The sequence below is a fragment of the Mercenaria mercenaria genome, chromosome 2 (assembly GCF_021730395.1).
Source record: "Mercenaria mercenaria strain notata chromosome 2, MADL_Memer_1, whole genome shotgun sequence".
Taxonomy (NCBI): domain Eukaryota; kingdom Metazoa; phylum Mollusca; class Bivalvia; order Venerida; family Veneridae; genus Mercenaria; species Mercenaria mercenaria.
The window spans coordinates 67,875,278-67,899,793 of record NC_069362.1 but is presented as its reverse complement, the minus strand read 5'-3'; the positions used below and the strand labels follow the sequence as shown (position 1 = coordinate 67,899,793).

Here is a 24,516-nt window from a genome sequence, read left to right as displayed (position 1 = left end):
ACAGAGAATATCTGTAAACAATAAGTATATGACAAATAAGCAAAAAAAAAAAAAAAACCGTCAAAGGTTAGAAGCAAAATGAGTCTATAGAATATCTAGAAATATTCTGACCAGTTGTACATGTGGTCACAAAGTTAAGGTAACCATAACAGTTAAATAAATACACAACTGTAAAAGGAATCTGCAAAAATGTGCGCATTCTGAAATTACATCACTGTACCTATCGACAAAAGATTAAAAATAAGTTAACAGCGGCACTTCCTACGTTCATTTCAATATATATATATATGCTTATTTATTTCTTTATTTAATTTGTTAATACGTTTTTTCAAGGAATTTTATGCAGGCAAAGTGTAATTTTCCGTATTTTTATTTCTTAATATTCTCTCGAAGATTACTGAAAGGTTAATTATTGTAAAATACATGAACGCTCCCCTTGTCCGCAATTCACGCGTTGCAGTATGGTATATCTGCGATGTGTTCTATTTGTAGAAAATTAGATAGGTAAGTAGGTCATGCTAAGGTCAGAAATAGAAAATTTGACTTACAGAGTAACCTCCCTTATCAATAAATCGGATCAACATTTTGACGAAATTGTAAATAAAAAAATATTTTCTGCTCGACAAATAAGGAGAGGAAAGACAGATAACATTGTTTTATAACACATAATAAGTTGCATTACATACATTTCTTATGTTTTCTTTTTGCCATTTTTTTTGTTTATTCACTAAAATCTATTGTGCAATATCGTGGGTCCTTTAACAAACTATTCACTGTGTTCAGTTTATCATTCCGAAACTATTCATTACCATCTTTACAGAGTCCAAAATAAAAGTGTATCCCATATACTCAACACCGCCCCCTGGCGGCGTCGAATGACAAAGTCAGCCTCGCTTTAGACTTAGTTTTATTTTTCTAAAATTTATATATAAACTGCTAAAAACAGAATCTTATCGTAAGTGTAGTCCTTTAAAATCCATAAAAAATATCAAGTCTTTTACAATAATGCAAGTCCGCTTCAGACATACGACAGTCTTCAAGTGCTTTTGAATTAAACTAATAATATTTAAAATTAATTTAATTGAAATAAATAATAAGATAATAAAAGATAAGTTTTTTTCTTAAAGTGAACTGTTAATTCATAACGATAAAAATGTGTTGTAGTGCTTTTTGGTTCTTGTAATGACAGGAAAATACATGGAGTAGTACCGAGATGCTTTTTTCGCTAAATATATCGTAATTTTTGGAACTCTGTTTTTTACGGATGGGATATGTTGTCAATGAAAAGGACGTCGACAATTTAAATTGCATTACTTTGAATTAAAATCAGCAATCAGTACATCATATAATTATGTTTGGTCCCCAAAGGGAAACGCTCACTCACCAATTTGTTACATGCCTTGTATATTCCTTGTAGCAGAAAAATCATGCGAGTACGGATGTTAAAACACTTTCCTGCATTTTCGGTTACTAGTACTTTCTTTACTTTAGAATACATTTATTTAGTTAAAAAGAGATTTTCATTATATTTTGGTAACAAAATAATGGATACACTTATTTACTGGGTCAGTTGTCAAGTAACCATCTCCAGAAACAGGAATAAATTTTTCAATGACAAGTATGGTACATGCGTTCATTCTTTATTCTTAGTAATAAAAATGTGGTATTTTAAATGACATACGGTAAAAAAATTTAAATCACTTTTGTTGTTGCGAGCCCAAAAGTAAAACCACAAATGTGTGATGTAAAACAGTAGAAGCGTGTATCAATATTCAGTAGAGTGAAACATTCGACATCTGATAACACATAAACAAACTTTAAAAATTACATGTAAAGAAAACATTATATTAACAGCAGCCAAAAATGAAATTGTTAATTGATTGGCTAAACATTATATACATCCGAGCTGTGGAGTAATGGTGTGAATTGATGGTACTGACATATATAAACTCCGATTACATTAACGTTGTTAATGTGTGGTCATTGAATTATGCGTTGCTGAAATTAATCATCCTTTTGGCTACTTCTCATGGTTAGACAACATCTCAGTGTTTTCTTAAACGCTTTTTTATACTCTCTGTTTCTGTATCCATAAATGATCCAGTTAATGCCAGAATTAAAGAATCCCGGTATTAGGGTGCATCGTTTTATAAATTGATTGTGCGCAGTGTCCCAAAATGTCACAATTACTCCAAGAGTCGCATAAGGCATCCAACATACCAGAAACATTCCTAAAACAATCACCATTGTTATAAGCTGATGAACGTCTTTCCTGGCTTTAAAATGAACATAGAAGAGGCCTCCTGATATTGTCCTTGTGCGTGTCTTTTTCAACGCAATGCACATTACTATGACGTAAAACAAACCGTTAAGAACCAATGCAAACACAAGAATCCAATCTAGGTACGTTTGATATGCTTTTGACCAAGCTGACGTGTTTAAACATTCAGTAAAATTCGTCTCACTGCCAATACCACTAAATGATGTGGCAATATGTAATATTGATATTATCCATCCGAAAGTAATCATAAAAACAAATTTTGGTTTCGACAAAAGTGATTTAGCAGAAAACGGATAAACTATGGCTATGAAACGTTCTATTGAAATTATGAGCAGATTGAAGCACGAGGAACCAAGGCTAAATACAAATAGAGATAATGTTGTTACACACACGTATTTGTTATATTTCCATTGAAATATATCCGCCAACATATCTAAAGGAATAAGTATAGCACCTACAGTCAAATCGGAAACAGCCAGATTGGCTATAAGTATATGCATGTTGCAACGAAGGCTTTTGCATGTCACCACACTGTAAAGTATCAGTCCATTTCCAAGAACAGTCGGAATGATGATTGCGATGTAAACTATATGCCATGTCGTAAAATATGCTTCTATCGCCATTTTTGTATTTAAATAGTGTTTATTGTGAGCAAAACCCCAAAGAGAACGTACTTTAAATATCACGTAAATAGTAAATCCCTGTTCTAAACGATATATGACTCCGCTATAGTTACAATCCTTACATCTAGAAATATTACATCTCTTGTCGTCATATTTTGACATTCCCTGGAAAACACTAACTAAAATAAACACAGTGTTTTAAAACCACTAATTTTTGTTTGGTCAACCATTATCTGGAAACTTTACCATTAATACCGGATGCGTTTATTGACAATAATCCACTGACTAAATTAATCATTTGTATGTACTTGTCAAACTCCAACACGCCCCTTATCGGTACAGTACACATGGCCATCACAAATAAACTCGGCTGAATTTCAGCCAAATTATATTTCATCATTTTTTACTTTTAATGTATAAAGCTTTTATCCCAACAGTTAATTATTGTATATTTCCCTTTTATTATGAATATAAAATGAAAGTAAGACAATGATAATAATTTAAATTTACTCCTTTTTCTAGCATTGTGACATAAACCTGTTAATGTTAACAATGAAATTCTTTGAAAGTATGTAATTACAGTAAAAATATTGACAAATCGCTTTAATAAAGCAAAAACTTAGACTGACTACTTTCATTATGCTCTTAAGGGTTATGGCTTAAAAATCAACAGACATGCGTTGCAAGGCGTGTCGCCATTTAATGTTCACATTGTTTTACCATCGACATATATTTGCTTGGAGGCATATATGATGGGATATCAAACTTTCAGAGTGAATGTTGTGTACTTGTTAGTAAAATCAAGGACAATGATGACGCATTTTAGAAAATTAAGTATTTTATTCCTAGTGTTTGACTACAATGAGCAACAATTCTAACTGACCAGCTTTATTTGAAACATCCTTTACGCTCGTGGGCCTGAAGATGCTATTTACGTTTTATTCTATACAAATGGGAAGTTTGTCACTGCGGAGAATTATTCAGTTTACACTATTTAACTTAACAGGTTGTCATTAAGAGTATATGAATGCAATATACATTTAAGACTAACTTGCTTTTGCTCTGTAGCGTTTAATGTGTATGTTGTCTTGTATATTGGTGGCGTTACTCATTTTTGAGCAGTGAAACAGTTCTAACATGCCGGTTAAATTGCGATTATATTGAAGTGCATATATTATTTTTGCAAAAAGAAGTATGACTTTGCTGGAGATAAATTAAAGTGATAAATCAATTAAAAATGGCCAATATCTAACATAAAAAATAGTAAACAGCAGGAAACGCGATAACTCGGTTTGCTAGCGGCTGATGCAATCGTAATAATAACCAAATGTATTGATCAATATATAAGATCATATTTAATATTTTCGTTAAATACTCAATATATATCAGAAAATTCAATTTGCGCAAAGAACAGAAAACCAGATTTTGGTGAAATTTGATTCTTTTAACATTTCCTTGCAGTTTTTAATATATTTTTTGTAATCAAAACAGAATTATGTCAAAAGTTTGGTTTAAAGCATTTCGGAGTTTCTTTCATGTGTTTCCTGCTGTTTTTTTTTCTTTTGATGTTTCTGATAGGTTGTACAGTAACAATTGGTGGAAATGTCCTTAAGGGATTTTATAACTGCACTCAATAAAAATCTAATGTACCTGTTACCCAATTTCATTTACACAAAAGTAACACATCTGAGTTTTGAAATTTGTTTTATTTTTACGAACAGATTTTCAAAACTGCCAAAGTAAATAACCAGAGAAAGTTGAGTACTTTTCCCCACCAACAATGGCTTGTGATGAATCTATAGCCTGGACCCATACTCTAGAGCCTTGCTTTAAATTGACGAATATAGTATTTGCGCCTTGGTCACGATGTGTTCCGGATTCAGAAAAAGCAAATACATTAGCCTTGGGCCTTCCATCAACCATTATAGAAGCATGCAGCATTGGATTTGAATGAGAGCCATGGTCTGCTAACAGAGAGCAGCTGATCATGTAGATACCATGTCGAGGCGCCGTGTAAACTCCAGTCGCGTTGTTGTATCCTGTGCCAAGGTCTGTGATTCTATCAGGAAATACTATCGCTGAATTTCCGTGGACAGCTGTATATTTGGATGTTAGTTTGTACGTAAAGGCCACAGGTCCTTCGTATGTTTGTCTTCGCATAGGTAATTTGCATTCCGACACTGTAATATCAATCAAGGAAATAAAATGTATAAGATGCTAACTTTGGTTATGATTGTTTTACATGTCATGCTTCTATTGCCATTGTGACCTCACATTACTTGCCCCTCATCAAATTGGGTTCGAGCCTCACTCGGGGCGTTGAATTCTTCATGTGAGGAAGCCATCCAGCTGACTTACAGAAGGTCGGTCGTTATACCCAGGTGCCCGTTCGTGATGAAATAATGCACGGAGGGGCACCTGGGGTCTTCCTCCACCAACAAAGCTGGAAAGTCGCCATATAACCTATAATTGTGTCGGTGCGACGTTAAACCCAACAAAATAAAAAGAAATTCTATTGCCATTGCCCTTATTATGGAGTCATGTGGTGAGAATACATTTTATTTACACAGTCCTAAGACTTTGTTATGGTGGAGGTTAGCGAGTGTTTGCGGGCTTCATAAAACGATTTAAACTCCTCAGTGCTGTCACTGACCTTTCAAAGGCGATGTTCCACTTGGTTCTTCTAATTATTTCGTCATTGTTGTCTGTTTTGCTCTGTGTATATATGTTTGTGTGTATATTGGTCGTGTACGTGTCTGCTATAGACTGCAGTTTGAGGAGGCTGTTTTTAAAAGGATTTTTTGTTGGATATCTATCCTCGTTTATATGTCTAATACGTCAAAAAGTACGTTCATAACGTAACAACGTAATGATATATATCGGACAAAGGACGAGACGAATGGAAATGTACATGGCCAACACACGCACATTTACAATATACATAAGTAACGGAACACAATATTGTTTCATATATCATACCAGATTTATATACAATGTTTACACAATGAGGCTGGTACCGCACTAGAATAGTCAGTAGCAAACCAAGAGCTTAAACCGGTTTGCGAACCTCTAACCTCACACCATGCAAGTCAATGACACCTAACAAGGCTTAAAAACTATGGAAACTCCATGATAAAAGGAAAAATGTATCGTCCAGCCTCACTAGCACCGGTTTAAGTAGAACGTTTGCACATGTTACAAGTACAAAAATTTAAATGAAACATCCGCAGATGTTTCCGTAATGTGGTGTACATGTAGTTGGAATGTCATTCCATGACACGGCATATAGTTTACCCAGTTAAAATAATGGGCAAGCCCTAAACGAAAAAATAAGGGACAGAACTAAACAAACTGGAAAGCGGATCCGAGGTTATGAGACATATTCGTACACATACGTCCGTTGGATATGTAAAATTTGATCACTAAAAAATAATTCAGGACCTCATCATCTGTACTGTAAACAATGACAAAAAAATAATGTCAAGCTAGTAGATTCACCAATATCGTGATAAAAACAGGGGTAGAAATATGTTTTGGACATTGTTCCTAATGTCTTCATCAAAACATAATGGTTGTATTCGACTAAGAAAGCTACGGACGATGAAAGGAGGGTAACAAAATTGAGCGGTAGTTGGTATACGATGATGGAGAACCGGCTTATTGATTTTAGTGCTTATAAATTGCATTGTGAAGTTTCTTTTTTTAAAAAAATCAACAGATTGTTTGAACGTGTAAAACAATTTAAAAAAGTATATTTTAAGTTTAAAAAGTAACTGGACGATATATACCTGTTTGTTCCAAATCTCCCAGTCGCTTCTCCAGTCGTTTAACCACAGTGGTTAAATATTCATTCTGAGCTGCAAGTTCTTCGACCGTCACTGTAACAGCTCCAGAAATGGAAATTGTCACCAGCCCTAAAAGGATCAGTAATTTCATTGCTAAGTTAGACAACATATGTTTGCTGCTGTTTGTTTTTGCATAGGAAATAAAACTTAAGACAGGTTCTTCCAAAGCTAGACTATCCTTATCTAAATATTTCATCAACACTATAGGTCAATTAACGGTTAACGCGTGACAACTTTATTCATCCTATCTATCATATACATAATACTCAAGTCGTTCTTATGTAAAAACATGGTCTCTTTCTGGTTTCCTATTCTTTAATTATACAAAACTAGGACATAATTTCAACAGAAAAAGCCACATTCAAAGAACGCAGCCGCCCACACAACAATCGAAAATGGAAATGTGTATCTGTATACAATGTACATGTGTATATGAACACAGTAACACAAACACAAACGAAGGCAGAAATAACATAGAAATAATTAACTAAAAGCCGCAAACATAAAGAATACAATAGGGTAATGCCATGGAACATTCAGTGGCATAAAAGCACTGGAAATTATAAACACGTTTCATGGGTCTCACTCTTTACCACCTCCCATGTTCTTACATTACAGGAAAGTGTAAAGTTACTCTCCCCCCTTCAAGTGAATCTCTTACTCCACAGGACATATGATATGCTTACATAAAGAAATGTAAATGAAACCTCGTTTAAATTGAAACAGTAAGTAGAACTAGGATGAAATTCTGTAATTTCAAAGTTAGATAAAACTTTTATTTGGATATTTAAAAAAATGAACGGTAGAAATTTACTTGAGGTTCAAAATTTTGGTATTCACTTGGGGATAGGTGTATGTTTGGGATTTTTGCCATGAAAAAGTCAGCAAATGTTTCGGCCAATGAATTATTAAACCCTCCTTGAGGCAGTGAGTTTTCAGATTTAGAACCAGTTAGTCCAGATACAAGTACCAATCCATACAGTCTTGAAATCATCTTTAGCGTTCTGTATCTTTTCACCGAGTGTACTTATCAAAATTGTATTCGTTTCTAACAGCTTTATACGACTCAAACTGATATGTTTTACCGTAACGCCTCCATGTACGCTCAGACTTTCTAACGTTGCAAATTTTTATTGAACCATGGTTTGGGTGCTCTCAGAATTATAGTTTCCTTTTTTAGAGGAGCGTGCTTATTCAGCACATCTTCTGTTTCTGATTCAAATTCATTCACAAACTTGAATCAACGTTTATTGCACTTAGGTCACTGGAAAATTCTGATTCGTTCACATTTTTAAAGTTTCTAAACGATACGCTCCTTCTTGAAATAGTCTCCTTTTTACAACCAAGGAGAACCTTAACAACTTGGTGTTAAGATACCAAGAGCTGCCAGTAAGACAGCACGCTCGACTTTTCTCAGTGCTTGACCCTGAGTTAGAGCTGTGCCAGCAAAAACGTTATAAAACTTTAACCAAAACATTCTAAGTTAAAAAGGGGTTTCACTCTGTCACTTCAGAGTTATGGGGATTGTTTCTCTTGGTGTAGACTTTAATAGTAAATAATATTTTAAGTTTCAGGTCAATAGCTTTTATAGTAAAATAGATATTTGACTTTATCAAAAACCATAACCAATGGCGACGCCAACGCCGACGCCGGGGCGAGTGCAATAGCACTTTAGTGTCCAGGCTCACGTTTCTCTACATGAACACCATTAGTGACTCAGCTATGACTAGAGCTAAGCTATGAGGATTTTCCTCTGGTAACATTTTGTTAGGGACTAAAAAATAAATAATCATAACTATTTAATCTTACTAACTTTTAGCTCCAATTTAACTGATACTATTATGAAATTCCAGAAGGTGAAAAGACGACGTCCGGCGGGGCGACGTTTGGCGGGGCAACATTCGGCGGCGCGACGCTCGGTGGAACGACGTTTGCCGTGGCGACAGTTGGCGGCGCGAGGTTTGTTGGGCGCTATAACGACGTTCAGTGAGGCGCTTTAACGACGTTCATCGTTGTGTCGCTGCGAAAGAGCGCAGTCACGAAATGGAACAAATCAAGCACTATATATATATAATATATATAAATTTTGTATTCAATAAAATATGATTAATCTCAAGTAGCTTTTCCGCCATTAAGAAACAACGGCAAGTGTTTCTGCACGGCCTCTTAATAACGCTTTGTCGTCTGATCTTAAAACAAGACACACGCATAGTATAATATCAATTGCTATTCGAAGACAGGAATAACATTGTGCCTGATTATAGATGGATATGAGCCGTGCCATGGGAAAACCAACATAGTGGCTTTGCGACCAGCATGGATCCAGACCAGCCTGCGCATCCGCGCAGTCTGGTCAGGATCCATGCTGTTCGCTAACAGTTTCTCCAATTCCAATAGGCTTTAAAAGCGAACAGCACGGAGCCTGACCAGACTGCGCGGATGCGCAGGCTGGTCTGGATCCATGCTGGTCGCACACCCACTATGTTGGTTTTCTCATGGCACGGCTCATATTACTACTTCTATGCTTGTGGCTTGTGTCAGTTTACGGTAAATATTTCTTTTTGGGTTTTTGATAGATATAGATTGTCCTGTTTAATACGGAGTACGGCAGTTCACCTTAACAGAAGGTTCCGTGGCTAAGTTCGCTGACTTCAGATCACTTGCCCCTCATCGATGTGGGTTCGAGCCTCATTCGGGGCGTTGAATTCTTCATGTGAGGAAGCCATCCAGCTGGCTTACGGAAGGTCGATGGTTCTACACAGGTGCCCGCTCGTGATGAAATAATGCACGGAGGGGCACCTGGGGTCTTCCTCCACCATCAAAGCTGGAAAGTCGCCATATGACCTATAATTGTGTCGGTGTGACGTTAAACCCAACAAAATAAAAAAAAATAAGCGAAGGTTCATGGTGAAATGATAATATAGGCGGTTGTCTACAATATAAATACATTGTATATTTGTCTTCTTCTCGGAAACAGAATTATACCTGGTTTGGTCTGTATCATCATTGTAAGGTCCTCTCTCAAATCTGTTCAGATGGTTTCACTTGGGCAGTTTTATGGACCGCTAAAGCTAAATTAGAAAAAAAATTCAACGGCTCCATCTCATGAACCGCTGGAAGGATCTTCATAAAACTTGGTCTGTAGCATAGTTACAAAGTCCTCTCCCAACTTTAATCGGGACATTCGGCCCCTTTTAGGTGCCATTCGATCTTAAAACAGACACAGTTTTAAACAACTTCTTCTCATGAACTGCTCGATTGATCTTCAACAAACTTGGTCTGCAATTGCATTTAAACGTCTACTCACTCCCAAATTCTTTCAAATACGGATCTAAGACGCATTTATGTACCGCTTTAGCTTAAAATACAAATACAGTTAAATGAATTCTTCTTATGAACCGGTCTTCTCCGAAATTTGTTCAAATGTGTACACTCGGCCCTTTTTGGCGGCCACAAGAGCTAAAATAGAAATACATTTAAACAATTTCTTTTCATGAACTGTTTGCTTCATTAAACTTTGTCTTTGGCACCATTATAAGGTCCTGTCCAAACTTTGATGAAATGGGTGCCGCACTCGGCCCTTTGTAGGGCCCGCCGTAGCTGATAAGAAGTATCTTTCTTCTTAGACCCACATAGTGTATCTAACTTGGTCCAAAGTGTCATTGAAGGGCCCTCTCCTAAGTATAGTCAAAAGAGGGAGAGTGACCTTTTTAAGACCAGAGCTTCATACATATATCAAAGGTCAAACAATCAAGGTCAGGAGAGCGACGCAAGATCACTGTCCCCTTGTTTGTATCTCCTCCCAAACTTAAGTATCAGCTAAAATTACATTTTGTAAATGAATATTGAAATGTGTTTTAAATTATATATGTATTTACTCTTAAACCCTAGTATATTTATATTCCTGAAATATACTTCTAGCATTATATTCCTGAAATATAATATTTATGTTTAACTTCTAGCACTGTCAAAAAATGGACCAGAAAAAGTCACTGTCAGTGAAGGTGATACTGCTGTCTTATCCTGTCCCGTTACAAATCCAGGACTACTATCTGTGGTATAAACATTTTAAGCTTAACACATCTCTGATTTTGTTTTAATTGTAAATTTGTTACATGCACGTAAGTAACTGCCGTGGGATGAGGGTACAAATATCGGCTGTGTCTCCCTGTAGAGGGATACGACTGTCCCATTGACCGTTGTAGTCATCATACTAATAGTCAATGATTTCACCCGACTCTTGAGTTGATGATGCAACTGACCCAATACGAACTATCTAAGTAATGATAGCGCTAGAAGTTTTGTTGTAACGCGGATATTTGCTATTTATATATAGTATAATGCATTCTGTTACAGTTACTTATAATGGTACCATCGCATAATAGAATCAGTTTTTTCCAACCTATCATAAAATAGTTCCTGCTGAAACCGCTGCTGTTTTACACACATGTTAAATTGTCAATTCATATTATAAACCTACATTTAGACATTACTGGTCCAGTGCCTAAATCCGGACACTTTTGATGGGTTTTTGACAGTAACTTTGCATTATGAAACCACACCTGCATAAAATTTTAACTGTATAATGTTAAGTTCTTTATAAATCTCTTTGCAAAACAACAAAATCGTATGTTGCTGATTTCAACATAAAAATGTCATCCGAATTGGGCCAGTAAAAGCTGTCAAAATAGACCTTCAGAGTGCTTAAATATTCGGACACTATTTAGGTATAAAATGCAACGAATATGTGCACCCAAAAATAACAATAAACACGACTTCATTTAAAATAAAGCAGTCAAATACAGTCCTGTAAATATATACAAATATCTCCGTCCGAATAAAATTTTATTACCTGTTCATCACGTGATCATATGGACTAGTTTCTAACTTTATATAATTGCCAAATATAACAATATTATAATAAAATTTATCTGAGCAAAAATTAATGTTTAAAATTATTTTTTCTTACATGTTTATTTTGTCGCCGTCGTTATACATTTTGACACAACTACGGGAATCATTATAATGATACTGCACCGATTTATCTAATGAATTGCTTCCCTTGTCTGCAAAATGCTGGCATTTTTTTTACTCTGTTGAATTAACTGATATATAACAGAAATTGGTTAGATCTTTTAAATAAATACTGAGGGTAGTACATGTTTTTACATCAGTTTTGAAGAGTCGCCTGCAATAGGCAGAATATTTTTCTTATTTAATCAGTATATCTACCTCTTCGCACCTCAAGTAACGCGCGCTGTATGACGTCATCCCCCAACACACACAATGTTTACTTTATGCGAAGCGGATGTTGCAAGGTATTTTTTTCTGGAAAAGCTTACATTCCTAAACTGTTGTTGACAGCTGGCCATCAAAGCTTTCGTTTGCGTCGATTCTGTTCATTTCAGTAAAAAATCATGATCGTAAAGCATTTTTAAACGGTGTCCGAATAATTAAGCATTGTCCGGATTTAGGTACTGAACCAGTATGCCGTCACTTCGACGTCGCTTTGTAAAAATGACATTGCCAATCTGAAACTAGATACATTTGCTTCTACCGAGTCATGTACGTATTTTGAGAATTGGGATGATTTTTGAAATCCATCAATTAAAAAATTGGCAGAAAAAAAAACAACAACAAATTTTAATGCAGTTGTTTACGCTAAACATACGAACTATGACAATTTTATAATAGCGTTAAAATGCGTAGTTTTACCAGCAGCCGGGGAAGTAATGTAGTATAGGACATGTTTCAACAGATGTATCGTATAGGATATTTCTTAACATTTTAAGTGTCTTTAAACAAATGTTAAACAAATATTTGAATGAATCGATGCAAAGTATGCATAAAATTTATTTAAACATATCCATTAAATCGTTGAAGAAAGTGTAATTAATATTTTCCATTCCTCTTATATTTAGATTGCATGGAGAAAGGGAAATGCCACTTCAGCTCTTACAATTGGTGTACATGTTTACGTTGAAGATAAAAGGATCAGTGTGAAGACAGACGAACGAAACTTGGAACTGATGATACAGCAAGCAGCTTTCAGTGATCAGGGAAATTATGAATGTCTAGTATCAAATCGTGGCCGTATTACTCGCAAAATATTTACCCTGGAAGTAACAGAAGTGCAAGGTAAAAGAAATATATCAACTAACATTGTTTTTTGTTTTTTTTTTTTTTTTTTTTTGGTGGGGGAGGGGGAGGTGGGAGTTGTTATTTTGGTTGTTTCGTTTTCCTCCTATGGTAGTATTTCTGTCCACGTAACTAATTGTCATTCTAACACACTTTTATCAACATCATGTACAAGCATACAAAACAAAACAAAATGGATTGGCGGTCATTGTCCATTGAAAATTAAGCACTTTGGGGTTAATGTAATATTTACCATTTCAACTTAGAAAAATGTCCAGCTGTCCATTTTTCATAAAATTCGTAATTTTCAAGTAATTGTCCTTAGACAATAATCCTACACTCCCGTTTCGCTACTGTGTATATTGCACCGTGTCACAGCAAGGACGGGGGAAAAGACGGACACACAGAACACAGCAGGTAATATGAGCACAAGTAACAATTCTGTACAATATTTAGATAAAGAGATAAAATTAAGGGGATTTATGCCAAAAGTTCATTCATAGCACATTTTAAATAAAGAACCTTAGATGGTTTATTCTGAAATACTTTGAAACGCACATCTAACATTCTGAACCAATCAAGTCTTAGTAAAACCGATCTTGCAACGTTATAAGTTTTGGCGTGTTTACACATTTCCTGTTAAGGAGGTAGGTTACCTTAATATTTGTATGTGCGCATGTCCAACCGGAAGCTAACGTTACGATTTACGACGACGTTTACAACAAAGTAAATGTGTTTGTATATCCATTCCTCTGAACAAAAATCATGAAACTGTCTGCGATCTGATGCCTAATTGTTTAATAATGCAGAAATAATGAATGAATTGCCGCAGAAACGCTATAAAACATTGTTGCCTTAAAATGACGTCATTGACGTCATGACATTACGTGTCAGTTATGCTGCGTTTACACTTAGCCACGATGTCCACGATTTAAGAGAAGCGAGTTGAGCGTGGGGGGTCGTGGGATCGAATCGTGATGATCTTGAGGGAACTTGGTGGAATCGTGATGATCATAAGGATCGTGACAAAATTTTTGACAGTCAAAAAGTTTTCCACGATTATCCCGATTTATCGTTAAATCTTGAGAGAGCGTAATAGAACGTGTAAATCGTAATAGAGCGTAGTACAGCTTAACAGACTTTAACGTAGCGCATCAGACCTTAATGCTCCATCGTAGTGGTTTCTTGGTGAACTTGGAAACACGATTCTAAGTTCCGCTAGATCTGGAGGCATCCTTACATAACTGGCGTAGGAGCCAACATCTTCACGCCTGAGTTCTCTGTTGAAAAGTTGAGAGTATTGTCCTAATTGGTGCCTTCAGTTTCCACGTAACCATGGTCTCACTCAGCAGGTCCTTGGAGTTTTATTGCCTTAATGTAACCCCGAATTAAATGGTTGATTTTCACCAGGTAAATATAATGGATTCTGACTAACTGTCTTGCTCTAGAGGCGTAAATATTTGTTAAGTGTGAATAATGAATGAACGGTCGACCAATTAATACAATGAATTTGTACAATGAAGTAGTTTTCATGCTTTGATGAAGATGGCTCTAAGGATTTAGTTCATATAATACATTTTCTTCTTTTTTTTCTCAGAATAGAAATTCACAACTTGGTGAAGTGTTTGATGTGATTCAACTCCTTTAATTATGAAGGAAATGTTTTTTGAAGGGTGTTCTATAAAAGTGTATCACATCACATATCTATTTTAAAAAATGAACATATTCTTGAATAATATCACTTTTAATTCATTGGGGAAGGAAACATATACCCTAAAATAATTGATTTGTCTGTAACTTTTTTCTAATCTGTGATACACTTTGGTTGTTTATGGGCCTCCTGTTTTATTCTAAGATATTTCTAGCCTGGAATTTTTCATGACTCGTCCTGATTTCAGACACTTTTAGATGACAGTAGCTTCCTTGGATAACTCCATTTTAAAAGAAGATTTCAGCTTCACAGGACTGGCTCATTTGAAGTTGAATCTGTTTGAAGATAACAATTGACTTTTCCATACTTTGTTATCTTAAAATAATCATGATGCAAAAGGTGTTATCAGAATAATACCATGGTATAGTACAACCTTTCATCTTCATTTTAGTAAGCTACACATCATGTTTATTCTCAGAAATGTGGAGAAAAATCATGTTAAAGTAGGTCACCCCTCTACTCCTGCTAGTGTTCTTAAATGGACTTTATATAGTCTAGAATTATGTACGTGGTGACCGTTAGTGGAGCATCCACTCTGCAAATCCATCATTTTGATTGAAAAATGTTTGGGTTTATCAAACTTGAACTGTGGCATACGAGTTAAAAATTGTAATATATTTAATCAACTTCTCATAAACCGCTACATGGATCTTCATTGTTGGTCTGAAGCATTTCTATAACGTCCTCTCACCTACATTAGTTTGATGGGGTCCTGGGCCCCATGAAGGGGTTGCTATATACACGTAGAGCTAAAAACAGAAAAACCTTAAATAACTAATTCTCATGGCCTGCTCGGTGGATCTTCATTAAACCTTTATTCTGTAGCACCATTGTAAGATCCTCTCCCAAATTTCCCCAAAGATGACACTTAGGCCATTAGTTTATACTAAAGACAGTTGTTACAATGCATGATTTAGTGTTTCATGCATATATTCAAGATCAAATGGTCAAGTTCAGGTAAGCGACGTAGCCCCACTATGGCCCTCTTGTTTGTATTTCCTCCTACTTTAGCATCAGTTAAAATGAACATTGAACAGTCAAAGAATGTGCTATAATTGTATATGTATTTATTCATAAACCCTAGAATTCGTATATTCCTGAAATCTAATATTTATATTTAACTACTAGCATTATCAAATGAACCGGAAAAGGTCACTGTCAGCGAAGGTGATACTGCTGTCTTATCCTGTCCCATTACAATAGCAGGACTACTACATTCGGTAAATACATTTTAAGTTTCAGTGTTTACACATCTCTTACATTCTTTTCATTGTATATATGAGCCGTGCCATGGGAAAACCAACATAGTGGCTTTGCGACCAGCATGGATCCAGACCAGCCTGCGCATCCGCGCAGTCTGGTCAGGATCCATGCTGTTTGCTAACAGTTTCTCTAATAGCAATAGGCTTTGAAAGCGAACAGCATGGATCCTGACCAGACTGCGCGGATGCGCAGGCTGGTCTGGATCCATGCTGGTCGCAAAGCCACTATGTTGGTTTTCCCATGGCACGGCTCATATGTTGCATGCATGTTGCTCACCGTGGGATAGGATGGGGTAAAAGTGTCGGTTGTTTCTCCCTGCAGAGGGGTATGACTGTCCTATTGGCAGTTTTAGGCATCTTACTATAGTCAATGATTTCACTTCACTAGTTTTGTTATAACGCTGATATTTTCTATTTATATATGGTATAATGCATTCTGTTAGAGTTACTTATAATGTTACTATCACACAATAGAATTAGATTTTTTAGACATATCATAAAATGGTTCCTGCTATAATGCCTTCTAATATCGCTGCTGGTTTTACACACCCGTCAATACTTGAAACTAAAAATGAACTAACTTAAAGGCTTGATAAAAGAAGCATTATTTTATGACTAATGAGTAATGGCTACTGAATTTTTTAACTTTTTAACAACAAATTTCCATTTGAAAGCATTTTGTTGGATTAATGACAGTTAAAAATTCACATGACAATTGTCAATTCACATAAATCTAACTTCAGACATTATGGCGTCACTGACGTCGCTTCATAATTTTAAATGACGTTACCAATTTAAAACCAGATGTATTCAGTGCCATCATTTCATGTATTTTGAGAATTGGGATTATTTTAGTCCGTCATTCTGTGTTTGAAATTTTAAGTGAACTCCAATTTCTTTCTTGATTATAAAATTAAATTGTTGGGTTTCTCACACGAAACGAATTTTTAAATATCAATTAATAAATTGGCAAACATAAATTATGCTAAACATATGACAATTTTATAATAGTGTTAAAATGCTTAGTTTTACCCAGAAGTCGGGGAAGTAATGGTTATTTGTAGCTTTTAACAGACGTATCATTTTGGCTATTTCTAAACATTATAAGTCATCAAATAAATGTCTGAATGAATCGACGCAAAGTATGCAACGAAAACATATCCGTTAACTTGTTAATGGAAGTGTAATTAATATTTTACATTCCTTTTATATATACAAATGTAGATTTTTTGGAGAAAGGAAAATTCCAAGTTTCCTCTTACAGTACATACATCTGTTTACGTTGACGATGAAAGGATCAGCGTACAGACAGATGGACGAACCATGGAATTGATGATACATCATGCAGCTTTAAGTGATCAGGGAAATTATTTATGTGAAAAATGGAAAAAGATGAATTTTATAAGCGATTTCTTTGTGTTCAAAGTGAATCTATTACTTACACAGAAGGGGTAGAGTTACACATCTTTAAAAAAAAAATTGAGTAACATGCGGTGAAAGTTCTCTATTTTGCTTTCACTCTTAGATTATATATTGTGGAAGAAAATTAGGTAGGTTTTACGTCTGCCCTAATGTTTTTTTTTTAAATGAAGTAAGCAAAATTCAAAACAGAAACACAGCATTCGACTTTTTTTTTTTCAATGTTGAGGTATGAATTCTGTCTCATTAAATCCGTTTACTTGAGGCATCATAGAAAAAATGATATTGACATTTTTATTTTGTGTTTTATAATTGTTTACCAATAGTTTAATGTTTCTTTTATTAAAATTAATGGTAAAATGAGTTCTCTGCAAACGTTTTGGATAGTGGCCATCACTTTGAAATTTGTCTCTACTTGAGCTTGAGCTTGAGGAGATACCATAAGTTATACAAAATTTATAAAAAACGACACGGTAAAAGTTGTTTAAAAATTGCAAAATAGTGCAAAACACGGTTACCTTTCAGAATATACCAAGCAAAGGCCATTTTGTAAACATTACTATTAGTGATCTAATACCTTAATTGAATTTAATAGGAATATGTTGAACAATATTGGATGTGACGTGACTGCTACAGTCAAAAGTTAACACGCTCTCCCAAAACGTCCTACTATCTGCACTAACTAGACAGGTCAGAGAGTCTTATCTATCTTTATGAGTATGTGCCAGGGTAATTATTATTAATGTGAACCATACATTAAAATGATATTCATAAATATTTAATTAATTTTACTTCGGCTTCAAGGTCTTGCTTCCAAATTGGTATTGAAATTGAGTTGTCTTCTTTCTTTAACCGAATTGGTATTACATACTTTTGGCGCACTTTCTGTATGCATCTCATTGGTCCCTATTTGATAAACGTAATCATGCGAGGTATGATTCGAAAAACTATTGGTTAAGTTCCCTAATGAATATTCATCCTCGTATTCCCCTCCCCTAAAAACCTTAAAAGTTTTTCTTCCCCCTGTCCCTAGTTAGATCATTTTTCATTTTTCATTAAACTTAAACGTTCTTGTTGATGAATGTTTGATGTTATGAGCCTTTTATTCTTTCCGTTACAGTTTTTCTTTTAGTGGAGGGCTCACTTTGCCATCTCTGGCTCTAGCTGTGTTTGCTGTGTCCTTCCAGGGACTCTACTCATATCGTTTAATTTTTATGAAGATTTCTTTTGATACCAAAGGCGCCACATGGAAGTAAATCAGATTTTGGACCTGCAGCTGGAAAGTAATGGTTTTCAATTAGAAGTAACATGCTTAAAGTCGTAAAACAATTTAAAACAAGAAAAAAATACTGTTTTAAGGTTATAAAATGTATTAAAAATCAACCCTTTTGAATAAAATACATCGAAATTATCAATAGTTTTGTAAAATCACTCTTTATCACTGTGCATTGATATTGAAGCAATAGTTTACTTAGTACATTAAACTTTCAACGTAACATGCAAAAGTATTTACAATAAACATTCCCATACCTTGCAAGTTAAAGACAAATGTAACACAATACTGATATTCATACACAAACTTCTCTTGACATAAACAATCACCTTATTTCATAGAAGGGGCCACAGAGAAAAAGTGGTTACTGTCACTGACTTCAAATAATTTTCCCGTCACCGATATAGGTTCGAGCCTTGCTTCAGGCGTAGATCTTCATGTGAGAAAGACAACCAGCTGGCTGGTGATGGTTCCATCAAAGACCCCGCCCGTGAAGAAATAATGTCCGGAGGGTAACCTTTGGATCTTCTTTTACCATCAAAGTTGGAAAGCTGCCATATGACCTATTACTGTGTCGGCGTGACGTTAACTAGTTCATTTAGTTCACCTAAACTGCAGATGAAATAGGGCCTATAGTGCCAAAACTATCGTATTTGTGGTATTTTCATAACTGTGGTATCTTTTCAGATGTCAGAACGTTTTCATGTAAAGCATATAAAATAATGAATTATAAGTATGTGTACCTGTCAAAACTATGGAAAGCCAGAGAGGATCCCCGAAGAATCAATATATGTTATATACTCTTAAAACACGGTTGTGATGTAATCCTTTGTTAGTTTTGTCTATTATATAGGTTATTGTACCGACACCGTTCTATACACACGATTATTTTACTATACCTGCCCATTATCAACCTGTAACTGTCCATTCTTAAAATAATGGATACTTTAAGAATGGACAGGTACAGGTTAATAATGGACAGGTATAGAAACAACCCTGTGCGTTGAGAGGTGTGAATACATGAACCTAAGAAATTCGAAAGTTTCGAAATTTAAACTGCAACGTTTTACAGAACTTGTAACTGCAATAAAAACCTGAAGAGGAACGTATGAATTTAAGCCAAATCGCCCCACAAATTATCAGTCAAATGAAAATCAAACAATGTGCCAAAAGTAATAACAGAATGTTAGTTTAAATCTTCAACCGTTAGAAAGTAATAAAGCCCTCTTTGTGTAATCCTAAATCGCAATAGAAAAGTATCGCAGATATACTAGTATGGCATTTTCAGTCAAAAAGTAGATGAAAATAGGCAACGTAATGTAAAGACAAAAGCCGTCGGAGTACAGCAACGCTCGACTATTCAACAGCTTTGTCAATTGAATGAATATTTAAGTCGAAAAGGAGGTATAATTTTGTAAAATTGCAAAAAGGGTTATTGAACCTGTACAGTGCATATCAGCTCATGACAATGGACGAATGTGCAAGTTTCAATCCATTCACATTAGTGGGTACTGAGATACCAGCTTGCATACAAAAAATTAACCGACAATTGTTTAGTCGAAAAAATGGCACACTTTTGTAAAAATGCAAAGTAGAGTTATGGAACATGGGCACTGCATGTCAGATCATCACAAGTGTGTGACGTTTCAATCCATTTCCATTAGTAGATACTGAAATACCAGCTTACATATAAAACCTTAATAAAAATTATGCAAAATAGAGTTATGAAACCTGTGCAGTGTAAGTCAATTTATCAAAGTGAATAAGTGTGTGAAGTTTCAATCTGTTTACCACAAGTGGCTACTGAGATACCAGCTTATATACAAAAACTTAACCAAATCGGGACGCCGACGCGGACGTCGACGCATGGATGAAATAAAAAAAGTGGAAAACCACAGGTCGCCTAATATATAACACGACATAACCGGAAATGTTGCAGGCTCGGTTTGATTGAGCCTGTTTATGGACGGTAGTGGAATTAATTTAGAGACATCCACAGATGTATTCATACGACGGTGCACATGGAACCTTCAATGATGCACAGAGTGCAAATCCATGAAAAGTGGCGAATAGTCCACAGATAAAATAATGGCTGTGCCCTAAACGAGAAAACAGTGGGCAGAATCAAACAAACTGGAGTCCAATAGCTCCACCTGTTCTTTGAATAGTCGAACATAATTTTCCTTTCTTTTTCAAATGCTACAGACCTTTCTTTTATCATTCAGTGTTCGTGTAAAATTGGTTAAATTTGTGCCATAACTGACATTTGTTGCAGTCCTACCCAGCAATTTCACTTTTCTACTATAAAGAAAAAAAAAACAACGTCAATTTCCCTAAAGTTTTACTGCACATTTCGGTACTACCAGAAAATTTGGCCGTAATGATCTTAATTGAACTTGAATACAATTGCCTTGCAATAACGATGCTATTTATTGTAACAACAAAATATTTTCTTCTAATAAAATTGAAAGAATATCTCGTAATTACGAGATATGAACGATTGTTTTCTAATAACGATATAAAATACATATACATACATTTTAGAATGTCTTCACCTGGACCCGTCATTTATTGAATCACTTATTTAATATATAAAACTGCAAACTTAGCACGAACAAAACATGGGCAACTATCAATACATACATCATAAGGCCAAGTTTAATTTTACTTTTTGTAAAAGTACTTCAAATCATTCATAAATATGACAAAACGAGATATGTTCGAAACTTTCCTAAGCATCAGCACAGAGTATCATTAGTGTTTAAAAAGCTTTTAATTGCAATAAATATTTATATGCAGCCTAATTTAAACTCCATTTGACTTGGTATTTTTATTTAGCACAGAGACACAAATCTATGATTTGTCTTCGCCTCAAAGAGGACAATATTAGAGACATTATATAATATCACGACAATCTTGATTTTTTCGTGAGGACCGTGTTTTAAGCCAGAGAAAAGCCTCAAACTATCCATTATGTGAAAGAATGGACAATCTCGGCGCGTTGCGCCTCGATTTGTCCATTCTTTCACATAATGGACAGTTTTCGGCTTTTCTCCTTTACATAATGTCATTAAAATAAGTAAAATCACATAGAAACAGTCGAATTTTGATAAAAACAACCGCAAAATTTCATACAGTGCGATCGTAAATATCTTTTACATGCAATACGTAAAGTAAGTAATACCGATATAATCATTAAATTCAGACTTTGGGCTATAAAGTGCAAAAAAACAGAACTGAAAAACATTAAAAAATGACAGCAATTTAAAAATATAGCAAAACGGTATCGAAGAAGTACATCGATATGACACATTTATGCAGAAGGCGTGGCGTGTAATCTATAAATAACCTGTGTACTGTCAACAATCGGACGTATATAAAGACTATGTTTTAGATGTGTTTTTAAAAGTTTTAAAGTTTTTTAAAGTTTTAATATTAATAAAATAAAGCTTAAGAGTATAGATGTAGTTCATGGTCAGTGGCAGTTTTTCTCAGGCGTTTCAGGAGTGTAAGTAAGGTAATCGCGGCTCTTACCCTGGATAACAAAATTTAATAAATTTAAATATATATTTCATAGTCTCCAACCAAGACCCAGACATGTTCCAAAAATTAACACCCGAGCCTTGAATTAAGGCCCCTTTTTAATTATTTTATTGATATTTTATAACGTTATCATTGTCGTGGACATCCATTTAAATGCCAGCTATGTCTGTGTATTCTTGATATACAATGACAAACACATTTTTTCTGGCCAAGCATTAGATACAATTATAACTTATTTCATTTGCACCTAAAAAGCACTTGTTTCAGTATTGCACGTGATATTATACAGTCAGAGCTATAAAGGGAGGTAATAAAAACAATTGACTCAAAAATAAATTTGCTGTGTTAATCAAATATTCATAAATATATTTGAAAACAATTATAGAAGATTTAATTGAACAAGAAATTGATATACTTTACGTTCATAATAATGTACAGAGCGTATATATTATTTCTTTAAGTCTCATTTATTTACGAACACCAGTCTTAAATATGCATGCAATATCATATATAACATGAAACTTACAATAGATTCATACTGTTGATAATCATTATTCTATCATAAAAGTCTGTGTACCTCAAACAACGGAGTGAACACGGCATTCCACCAATATTTCTAAAGTGTGCTGGTAACAAACCTAAAGCCTTGCTTGCAAGTCTTTGTAACCAGTGTAACTTTATAGATAAGAAATAAAAAAAAAAAACAAGGCAGTCTTAAAGACAGCTAAATCCCCCGTCACTGCTATGGATAGTGAAAGGGTAAAACCTTTGATTTTAGCTGTGACCTTGACTTTGAACTGACATGGCTGACTCATGAATTCTGCACAACTTCTTGATGAGGTGATCATTTGACCAAAGTTTCATGAAAATCCTTCAAGGGGTTTAGGAGATACAGAGCTGAAACCTTTGACCTTCAGTTGTGACCTTGACCTTGAGTTGACATGGCTGACTCATGAGGTCTTGATGAGGTGATCATTTGACCCAAGTTTGATGAAAATCCTTCAAGGGGTTAAGGAGATACAGAGTGGACACCAAATGGAAGGCTCAAACCTTCGACCCTTAGTTGTGACCTTGACCTTGAGCTGGCATGGTTGACTCATAATTTGTGCACATCGTTCTGATGAGGTAATCATTTGACCCAAGTTTTATAAAATTCCTTCAAGGGGTTTAGGAGATATAGAGCGGACACGAAATGGAAGGCTCAAAACTTTGACCTTCAGTTGTGACCTTGACCTTGAGCCGACAGTGCTGACTCATAAGTTCTGCACATTGCCTTTGTGAGGTGATCGTTTGACCCAAGTTTGATGAAAATTCTTCAAGGACAAGAGCGGACACAAAATGGAAGGTTCAAACCTTTGACCCTAAGTTGTGACCTTGACCTTGAGCCGGCATGACTAACTCATGGGTTCTGCACATCGTCTCGATGAGGTGATCATTTGACCCAAGTTTTATAAAATTCCTTCAAGGGGTTTAAGAGATATAGAGCGGACACAAAATGGAAGGCTCGAACTTTTGACCTTGAGTTGTGACTTTGACCTTGAGCCATCATGGCTGACTCATGGGTTCTGCACATTGTCTTGATGAGGTGATCATTTGACCCAAGTTTTATAAAATTCCTTCAATGGGTTTAGGAGATATAGAGCGGAGACAAAATGGCAGGCTCAAACCTTGACCTTGAGCCAGCATGGCTGACTCATGGGTTCTGCACATCGTCTTGATGAGGTGATCATTTGACCCAAGTTTTATAAAATTCCTTCAAGGGGTTTAGGAGATATAGAGCGGACACAAAATGGCAGGCTCAAACATTTGACCTTGAGTTGTGACCTTGACCTTGAACCGACAAGGCTGACTCATGGGTTCTGCACATCGTCTTGATGAGGTGATCATTTGACCCAAGTTTCATGAAAATCCTTCAAGGGGTTTAGGAGATATGGACCGGACACGATTTTGTTACGGACGGAAGGACGGACGCAGACCATTCCTAAAAACATAACTAGATGATCAGAGACCACCAATTCAAAAAAGTACAGGGAACTTACTGGGAATGAGGTTAGTGTATACCTGGGAATAAGGTAAGTCTGTGCGTTCTGATTGGTCAGTCATGTAAACAAACCCAGGAAGTGAATATTTTTTCAAAATTGATATTTTTCACTGCATTTACAGTATTTTATTATACATTTTGACAAAATTTGCTACATTTTATGTGTATTGAAAAAAAGTTTTATCAAACGAATTTCTCCCGCCATGTCAATGATGTAAACAGGGGGTCATCTCATTCACACGAAAATTACTTAAATAAAGTACCACTATTCATATGTTTTTCGTCCGACATTTTGGTAGAACTAGGATAGTTCTTGAAAAACTTGTAATTAGATATACATGTTTCGATGTATGGAAGGCCGTACACGCCATAATGTTACA

At 35.3% G+C, this 24,516-nt stretch overlaps 2 protein-coding genes across 2 annotated transcripts; both read right to left on the bottom strand.

The window, feature by feature from the left end:
• Positions 1-1,645: 1,645 nt before the first annotated feature.
• On the bottom strand, positions 1,646-2,967 carry LOC123562804 (D(3) dopamine receptor-like). Its single transcript, XM_045355401.2, has one exon. The coding sequence runs from the start codon at positions 2,902-2,904 to the stop codon at positions 2,005-2,007; it is 900 nt and encodes a 299-aa protein (XP_045211336.1). The 5' UTR covers positions 2,905-2,967; the 3' UTR covers positions 1,646-2,004.
• Positions 2,968-4,629: 1,662 nt separating this feature from the next.
• On the bottom strand, positions 4,630-18,479 carry LOC123562254 (uncharacterized). The gene is made up of 6 exons (XM_053526374.1): positions 18,424-18,479; positions 14,048-14,167; positions 10,628-10,680; positions 10,057-10,107; positions 6,693-6,818; positions 4,630-5,084 (listed from the first exon to the last, which is right to left on the bottom strand). The coding sequence occupies exons 1-6, from the start codon at positions 18,477-18,479 to the stop codon at positions 4,630-4,632; spliced, it is 861 nt and encodes a 286-aa protein (XP_053382349.1).
• Positions 18,480-24,516: the final 6,037 nt, after the last annotated feature.

Excerpts from the sequence above, each read along its gene's own strand:
- LOC123562804 (XM_045355401.2), bottom strand. The coding sequence starts at position 2,904 with ATGGCGATAGAAGCATATTTTACGACATGGCATATAGTTTACATCGCA.
- LOC123562254 (XM_053526374.1), bottom strand. The coding sequence starts at position 18,479 with ATGAGTAGAGTCCCTGGAAGGACACAGCAAACACAGCTAGAGCCAGAG. Across the intron at positions 6,819-10,056 it reads GTATTTGAAAGAATTTGGGA|GGCTGGTGACAATTTCCATT; the intron begins GTGAGTAGACGT and ends TGATCCTTTTAG. Across the intron at positions 5,085-6,692 it reads GGGAGATTTGGAACAAACAG|TGTCGGAATGCAAATTACCT; the intron begins GTATATATCGTC and ends TTGATATTACAG.